Source organism: Falco rusticolus, chromosome 3, assembly GCF_015220075.1.
Source record: "Falco rusticolus isolate bFalRus1 chromosome 3, bFalRus1.pri, whole genome shotgun sequence".
Classification (NCBI taxonomy): domain Eukaryota; kingdom Metazoa; phylum Chordata; class Aves; order Falconiformes; family Falconidae; genus Falco; species Falco rusticolus.
The window spans coordinates 119500314-119508828 of NC_051189.1; the positions used below are offsets into that span (position 1 = coordinate 119500314).

Below are 8515 nucleotides of genomic sequence, written 5' to 3' on the forward strand. Positions count from 1 at the left end.
AAGCCCGAGGCTGCCCCATGCCCATCGCCCCAGCGCTCGGAGATCCTTAAACGGTCAAGCGGTCAAGGTCAGCCCACAACAGCCCAGTGAAGGAAGGGGTGAGTTCAGAGGGCACAGAAGGGAAGAGGTGTTTATTATTTATTAATAATCAACCTCACTAGCCTAGAGCCTCATCTTGGATGCTGACACATGAAAGTCACAGCCCACACTTGCTTAAGTTCATACACTGTCAAAGAACTAATCCCACCTGGCTTAGCTCACAAGCCAAAGGCAAGGCTGCTACTGCGCAAGGCCACCAAAACAAGACCTTCTGGGTCACCAGTTGGTGGCCTTTCCAGAAGGTACCCACCTGGCAGCAGACTCCTCAGGGACACAGGGCAGCTCACAGCTCCCATCCACAGGGCCTGGAATTCATCTGATTCAGGAGACTGCCTCAGACATCACGGGACGAGCGGGACACGCTCCCTGGCACCAGTCAGCCTGGCACAAAGACTGTAACAATCACTGCCCTTTTCTGGTACATCAAGCTTTTCTAGAAAAAGATTTCAAATTGACATCACAGAGCTTTTAGTAAGAGCCACTGATTTTGTCTTGGTTTCCGAGTAAGTTCTCAACACCAAAAGCATTCACAACTGCCAACTCACGTGCATCACGAACTTGCACTCTCTTCGTTTTCTCTTGCTCTCTGTCATTACAGTGCTTGCTGCAGACTGAGAAGTCTTAAGAGCAAGCAGAAGAATAAAAACCAAACACTGACAGCTGCAGAGGCAGAGCTGCTGGCTTTAACGCACTCATCGTATTTTGTAAAATCAATTTCCCTGATGGCACAGACATGATCGACACGGCAGGCCTCCTCACATGGGGTGAGGTCATATCTGACAGAGTTAAACTCATAGTACTGCTGCAGATAGTGGGGATCCTTTGATATCCTCTCCAGCACCGTTTGCATGGAGCGCGCAGAGCCATCAGGGACTTGGAAGGCTTCTGTCAGCACATACTCTTCCTCCCATGTTGGGAACTCTTCCTCCCATGTTGGGGCCATCATGTTCGCACGGGTTAGGTTCAAGTAGTAAGTCACCATATCCTGCAGGGAGAGAAAAGAGAACGAAGACAAATCAAGAAAGGCTCAGCCCTCGAGGGAAATGCCTGGCTAGGCTGTGATCAGCCCCTTCTCCCCGGTGCTGCTGTGCAGCACAACAGCTACATGTATTCACTGCAGGCAGCACACCTCCCTGCCCAGCGAGGGCTCAGCTGCCTCCCAACGGCTGCTTTCCACCGATACGTGAACCTGGGGACAGACACCTCAGGTGAGAGCCTCCAGAACTCATCAGGCATGAACGGCTTTTCTCTGCTTGACTTTTACCACCAAACATCACAAAGTTCAGGCCTGGACACCTTAAAAAAAAAAAAAATCACTCTTATTTACTATCAACACTGCCCACTGGCAGAAGCAAGGATTGCACTAGAGTTGCTCACCAAGTGAAGTTATTTTCTCAACTGTGAGCAAACTACAGACTAACATTTTTCACAGCTTCTGTTCTCAGCCCTTACCCTTTTCTCTCTGCCTCACCAGTTCCCTAGCCTTCCACAGTGTATTTCAGCATTCGTTTCTCATGCTATAAATGTGTAAACAGAGCAGCCACAGAGCTGCTGGGTCCATGGCAAAGAAAGGCACAAACAACCCATCCTCTGCCTCTTTGCAAATAAGAGACAGAGGAAACAGAAGCTGCCCCTACAAGTCATCCAAATTCAGATCCATTGCAAATGAAACAATTTAGCAAGTAGGGGGACCCAAATAATTTCCTAGATGGTTAGAAGTTTTTGGAGGGGATTTGAGGAGTTTGTTAGTCCTGAACAAGAAGCTCTGCAATCCACATTACCTAGGTAGTAAAGCAAGTGTCAAGGGAAACTAGCTAAAGACATCAAGAACATGACAAAACTTGTCCTGTGCTGCCCTGAGTAACTCATCCCGGCAGAAAAGCTGGCCCAGCTGACTGTGGTCGTCTTGCTCTTACTCACTGACAGGCTTACTAAATCTTTGTGCTAGACAGGAGGCTGAAACTTCATGGAGGAATTAAAGTACTCTTCTAGAAAACTGCACCGTGCAGCACGTGGGGATCCCCTACCAACACCTGAAGGGTGTCTGGATCGTAGTTGATCACCCGAATCCCAGGGTTGTTGGCTCCATTGTTCACTCCAGGTAATGTCGTTTTCCAGGGAGTCACTCCAGGGGCCAGGAACATGACATTGATTGGAGAACCTTAACAAAAAGGCAAAACCACCCATGAGTGGGAGATGCTGGCTTGTATCACACCCTGTCCACATAGCAGCGAGCACCCCAGGAACAGATCACACTGCAAACAGCAGTTTTGTCACCAGCCCTAGTCACGACAGCACACGTCAAGATCGGCACATTGGACAGCCTCAGGGATTGAACATGGGACTGCTGCAGCTGAGAACAGGCTTTCCACTGCTGCCAAAGACTCCTGCACTGAGGGTGCACAAGAGAACCACACTCAGCCAAGGAGACCCAGACAAAATGACAAAATTTGAGGGTAAACAGGAAGGAGGGCTGGAGCTACAGGCTGGGGGTGGTGATCAGAACCACTGCTGTCTCTTGTTGACCAAAGCATTTCACAAGCCTTTTCTGGCTTCTCAGCTGCATTCAGCTAACAGCCACTGAACAAAACCTCTCATCAACAGTCATTTTCTGGGAGCTGGCAGAGCTAATACGCAAATGCTTGGGTGGCCAGAACCAATACCTGTATCACTGTAAAACATCCGAAAGCTGTCTGTGTGATGGTGCCCAAAGAACTGGGCAGCAATCACTCTGTGGTGCTTCTGCACAGTCGTCAAGTACCGCTCATTGAAGCCACTCCGGAACCAGGGCTTTCCTCGTTTCTTCTCAAAGAAGCCAGGAGGGACATGCCCCACAATATAGACCTACAAAAGAAAGAGTTGCACTGAACACAAAGCCCATGCTTCCCACCGGCTCACTGTGATCACACAGAGGGGAAAGCAGGCGTGAGAAGAGCTTCCAGGGTAGGAGAAGCCCTCCACAAAGTTTGTTTATTCATTTCTTTTAATACCATTTCATCTGCTCTAGAGGCATTGGTCAGTGTTTCTTCCAGCCACTGGAACTGCCCTCCAGGATCTTCCTCATCAGCTGTCTCATCATTCTGGTCGTAGTACAGATTGGTATTGAGGACAACCATTCGCCCCCTTGTCCCTGGGCTGGGCAGCTTCTCACTGTAGAAAGCTCCTGAAAAATGTAACCCACAGGGAAAGAGCTGGAGGTCTGGTCAAGCTGGTTGTCGTGACACCGCATCCCTTTGTTTCCAACCCTGTCAGCTCTCTTTGGCCATAGCCACAGCAAAGTCACCATCTGGACAAGGCGCCAGCCGCACTCTGACCACACCAGAACAGGGATCTGGAGCGACTCTTCTCGCTGGGTGCCTCCTGTGGTACTGATGCCTCTCAGGGTGAAGGGAGGGCGAGCAGGAGCTGGGCAGCTCCAGAGCACCACAGTGCTGCCTGCACCAGCAGCTTTCTTAAAAGTTCTTTTTTCTTCCACCGAAGTTCACCACTCTGCATTCTCCATAGGGGCACTTTCCAGTAACTCGAGGAAAGCAGGAAAGACTAAAGCATAAAAAAACTTCTTTTCTTGCAAGCAGGAGAACACAGTGCCAGAAGTCAGCACTAAATAGGACCCTTCCTTTGCAAATACTTCATAGGTATTGTTTCTCTGAGCATAGAGGCTGGGAAAACCCTTCATGGTATTCTCCTAAACCACCCCCAACTCCCCAGATTGCTGCCAACATGAGCCAGTGGTGCCACACCTGCCCTGAAAAAAGCAGTGGAAGCATCATTCAGCCAGGGACGCCATAGTTCAGCTGTTCGGTTGTAGATCCTGTGCTGTCTCCCTGGAAACTGATTCTTGGGGTGGAAGTCATGATTGCCCATTGCTGCGTAGACTTTGGTATCTAGAAACAGAGAAAAGGAGGCTCAGAGTAATTGCGTGCTTGCTTCAGAGTTCCTCAGCACCAAAGCTCCCTGAGGCACTCACACACTTGGGAAGAACAGTATGGCTTGAGAGCCTCGCAAAAGCAAATCATCCACACCACAGCCACGTGGCTGCAATGACTGAGAGTACAACGCTGCAAAGACCATCCCCTCTGCAGGACAAGCCACCCCAGAGCCACGGCTTTACAGATGAATCGGTGAGCTTTCACCATCAATAAGACTCCTTCCCCCACTGCTGACATGGATTAAGCATGAGGAAATCTTAAGCCTTTTCTGTCTTAATGACTAATTACAGAAGTGTAATTTCTGTAATATTTTCCTCTCTTGAGTGAGTTAACCTGAAACAATGAGTGTGCATAAGACACACCTCATGCCATACAGCAACTCAGAAGAGGAAAAAACAAGTCCCAGCAACCACAGCCCTTCTGTGCATTTCCCCTTCCCAATTCTGTCATTTTTCCACCCTGGTAAGTTCTTCCCATGAGAGACTGTGCCCCTCTCCCCTTCTCATCCCATCAAATCCTACCTGGAAACGTCTCTTTGATCAGAGAAGTCAGATTTTCTATTATGTGCAGAACCTTTTCTTCTCCAAGCTTCTCATTGGGGACGTGAGGAGTATCATCTCTAGATAAATAAAAGCAGCATGTCTGTGACTAACAGAGCATACACTTAAAGTGATACGCAAGGCAGAGAAACTTGCTGACTTTTCTTTGTGCCTCCTAGAAAATAAAGTTGAAGCTTTTGGGTGCCTGGAACCAGCACTGTGTTGACTGGCCAAGGCACTGATGGACTTTCAAGGAATTGTTCACAGTGGAAGCGGGCTCCACTTTATCCTACCTTGAAAAACCTGTAACAAGCATATGAAAACCTAAACACAAGCGTATGAAGTGGAGGCTCACTCTGCCCTGGTGCATTTAATAGACATTAAAGCTGACTGGAAATACTGCAAGGAGCAGCATTTTGCAGTCTCAGGTCAATCAGCAAAGCAAAGCTGTTGGCACAGCTGTTCAAACAGCAGGGTAACAACTCTTATTAAAACAAAGGAATGCCTCCAGTAAGGTAGTGATCATTGAGGTCTGCCTCCAAAAGCGTGGCAGATGCACACTTCCATGTCTTCACTAATAGGCTTGTGCCATTTGTAGATGATGGTGGGCTGTCAACAAGCCCATCGAAGACAAAGATGAAAATTCAAAGTGATGTCAAAGTGGGAGAAATAGTTTGAAGGAAAAATAAAATCAACATAAAGTCATAAGGACCAATAACTACTTCTAAGTATAAACATTCATCCACAGAGACAGAAAACTGAACCGTGGGGCCAGACAACAGCACTGCGAACTAGGACTGGAGGTTACAGCAGATTACAGGCTGATGTTGCACTATTAGGAGAAAAGCAGACACTACAAGAAGACACAGGCACTTAGAATAATAGTGCAAAATAAAGCTTTTACTATCTGTAAGTGCTATGGAGGCCTCCTGTGGAACAGGGTACCCACTTTTGGAGACCATACTAGGAAAAAACATACTCCATTTGGGGGGGGTGGGTTCTTCCTGCTTCTAAAGCAAAACAGCCCCTTTTTGAGACGAGTCTCCCAGGTGCCTCTTTACAGTTTGAGGAGACGTCGAACTCTGTTCTGCAGCGCTGCCGGACAGGCAGGGCTCGCTCACGACCAGAGCAGCGCCCCGCGCCCCCCGCCCCGCGGGAGCTCAGCCAGGGCCGGCAGCGAGCCGAAAGCAAACGAGGGGCGGTGGGCTGCGCGCCCCCCCTTACCTGCCTGTCGCTGCTGGGGCTTGTCGGGAGCCCCTGGCCGGCGCCGAGAGCCCCCCGCAGCGGCGCCCTCCCCAAGCCTGTTTGCACGACGGGCACATCCCCACCTCGCCCCGCGTAAGGGGCGCTGGGTCGCGCCCCCCCCCCCCCCAAACTCCCCGAGCCGGCAGGGCCGCGCCGAGAACGACAGCCCGCCCGGCCGGCGCGCGCCCCGGGAGCGCTCGGTGCCTCCCCCCGCGGGGCAGGCGAGCTGAGGCGGGCTCCGTCAGCCGCGGGACCCCCCCCGGGCGGCGCGACCCCGGCCCTCCCCGCAGCCTCACCCGGTCCAGAGGACGAAGTCCGGCCGCTGCAGGCGCCTCCTCATGGCGCGGGCGGCCGAGACGAGCAGGCGCCAGGGTGCGTCGCAGAGGTAGCTGCCCCAGGGCCCGGCGGCGGGCGCGGCGCGGGGGCCGCCCGAGGGGCACACCTGCCCGGCGGCCACGGCCGCGTCGTAGTCGGGGTCCCAGTGCAGGTCGGTGACGTGCCAGAAGCGCCCTGCCGCCGCCGGGAGACGCGGGGCTCAGCGGGGCGGGGGCGCGGAGCCGCCGCCGGGCACCGCTCGGGCCCCCGCCCGGCCGGCCGCGCTGCCCCCCACTTACCTGACAGGGCCGCGGCCAGCGGGCAGAGCAGGAGCGCGACGGGCCGCATGCCGGGCAGCCGCTGCCGTGCCGTGCCCGGCCCCGCCCGGCCCCGCCCCTCGCGCTCCCTCACCGCAGCGCGGCCGGGCATCGCCCGCACCCAAAGCGGCGGCGGCCGCTTGCCTCCCCGCGGGGCTCCCCTATTGGAAGGAGCCGGAAGACGGAGGGCCGCGATTGGCTGTCGGCCGCCGGGAGCGGCGCGCACGGATTGGGCGGGAGCCGGCGGCGCGGGGAGGGGCGGAGCGCGCGGGCCGGTTGGCGCCCAGCGAGAGGCCGCCGCCATGTGGAGCGGGCACGGTGCGGGCCGGGGCGGCCGGGCCGGGGGCGGCAGGGGGGCGGGGGGACCCCGGGGAAGGGGCCCTGAGGCCGCCGCTGCCGCGCCCCGTTAATGGCGGCGGGGATGGGGGGGCGTCGCCTCCACCGCCTCACCGGCTCTCCTTCCCCCCTCAGGTACCTTCGACGGTGGGTACGGCAGCGTGGGCCCCTCGGCGCCCGCGGGCGGCTACACGCAGTCCCCGGGCGGCTTCGGCTCCCCCGCCGGCACGCAGGCGGAGAAGAAGCAGGTAGGCCGGGAGCGGGGCCTGGGCCGGCGCCGGAGCGCGGAGCGGCGGCCGGGGCAGCGGGAGGGGGCGGCCGCCCCGCCGCTGACGGCCCCGCCGCTGACGGCCCCGCTGCCACTTGCAGAGGATCCGCTCGCAGAACATCGTGCCCTGCACCGTGTCGCAGCTGCTGGCGGCCGAGCAGGGAGACGAGACCTTCCGGATCTGCGACATGGAGATCGCCCAGGTGGGCGCCGGGAACGGCGGGCGGGAGGGGGCGGTGGGACAGCCGTGCCTCTCGGGGCCTTCCCGGGTAGCCGTCCCCCCTTCCCGGGTAACCGCCCCCCCTTCCCGAGGCAGGTCACCATCGTGGGCGTCATTCGGCACGCCGAGAAGGCACCGACAAACATCCTCTACAAGGTGGACGACATGACCGCGGCCCCGATGGACGTTAGGCAGTGGGTTGATACTGATGTAAGTAAACATCGAGTTCATTGCCAACACGCTTCTTTAAAAGCTTGTGGGAGCAGTGAAGAAAGTTACAGAATCATAGAATATCTCAGGCTGCAAGGGATCCTTAAGGATCAAGTCCAACTCCTCACTCCTTGCAGGACTTTTTTTTATCAAAAACGTGGGTTTTCTGAGGAGTGTTGTAGGGATAACATGCCTCCAAAATCCAAGGGAGAATCTGCTGTAGCAGAGATCACTGGTGTACTGTATGTGACTCTCCTGTTTTGTAGTCCATGCGTGATTCTATGTTGAATCACTTTGTATAATTTTTTAAAGTTCAGCTGCTGAAGCTCAACTGTTACTTCGTAGCTGAACTGAGATGCGTGCTCAGTACTTCTGTGGAGGAATAATACAAGGAGAGAGTGAACCAGGAATTTGTTGGTGGCTCAGTGATAGATGTGAAGATGTGTACCAATGAGTGTTGTCTTGTTTTCTGATGCATGACTCCTGAAATGCTGATAACTCCCACTGGACTCTCATGCTGGTATAGCAAACCTTTAAAGCTAGCCCATGTTAATGAAACACGTATTTGTAGGCAGACAGCTGAGTTCAGTTGAATGACTTTGGGGAAAGTAATTAGGCAGATATTCTGGCTTAACTCGAGTTAAGATTAAGCTGTCTTAACTGCAAATTTATCACAACTTCAGAAAAGGTTCTGTCCTGCTTCCATTCCCCTAGCCAAGTTATATAGTTGAACACCTGCTTTTTTTACTGTTTGAGGGTTCTTTCCTCTTGTTGCTCTGTGGAGGTCTCTTGGAAGCGGACAGAGAGAGCAGAGCAGATGACTGGTTTTGACTCCTTTCAGGTCTACAGTGTGTTCAAACGAGCCAATATTTTTTTTTTCTCTGTTTTTCATTTACTGTTATGTTTACCTAACTGCTCTTACTGAACGTAGGAATGCATGCTTGAGATAAGCCTCCTTTCCCAGATAATTTATTGTGGTAATTGAGAAATGGAAACCTGAATTGGCAAAACCCTCTTTTCTCCTTTTCCTCTCTGCC

The 8515-nt window shown here is 53.8% G+C and overlaps 1 protein-coding gene across 1 annotated transcript; it reads right to left on the bottom strand.

Annotated features, from left to right (window-relative positions):
* Positions 1-114: 114 nt before the first annotated feature.
* Positions 115-6756, bottom strand: SMPDL3B (sphingomyelin phosphodiesterase acid like 3B). Its single transcript, XM_037382243.1, has 8 exons — positions 6427-6756; positions 6109-6322; positions 4550-4647; positions 3840-3983; positions 3090-3262; positions 2763-2943; positions 2127-2260; positions 115-1084 (listed from the first exon to the last, which is right to left on the bottom strand). The coding sequence occupies exons 1-8, from the start codon at positions 6746-6748 to the stop codon at positions 692-694; spliced, it is 1659 nt and encodes a 552-aa protein (XP_037238140.1). The 5' UTR covers positions 6749-6756; the 3' UTR covers positions 115-691.
* Positions 6757-8515: the final 1759 nt, after the last annotated feature.

What these genes read in the sequence shown, in the direction of transcription:
- SMPDL3B (XM_037382243.1), bottom strand. Translation starts at nt 6,748, where the DNA reads ATGGCGGCGGCCTCTCGCTGGGCGCCAACCGGCCCGCGCGCTCCGCCC. An exon ending in GCTGGCCGCGGCCCTGTCAG is followed by an intron (nt 6,323 to 6,426) that starts GTAAGTGGGGGG and finishes CGGCGGCGGCAG; the next exon opens with GGCGCTTCTGGCACGTCACC. An exon ending in CAGACACCCTTCAGGTGTTG is followed by an intron (nt 1,085 to 2,126) that starts GTAGGGGATCCC and finishes CTCTCCCTGCAG; the next exon opens with GATATGGTGACTTACTACTT.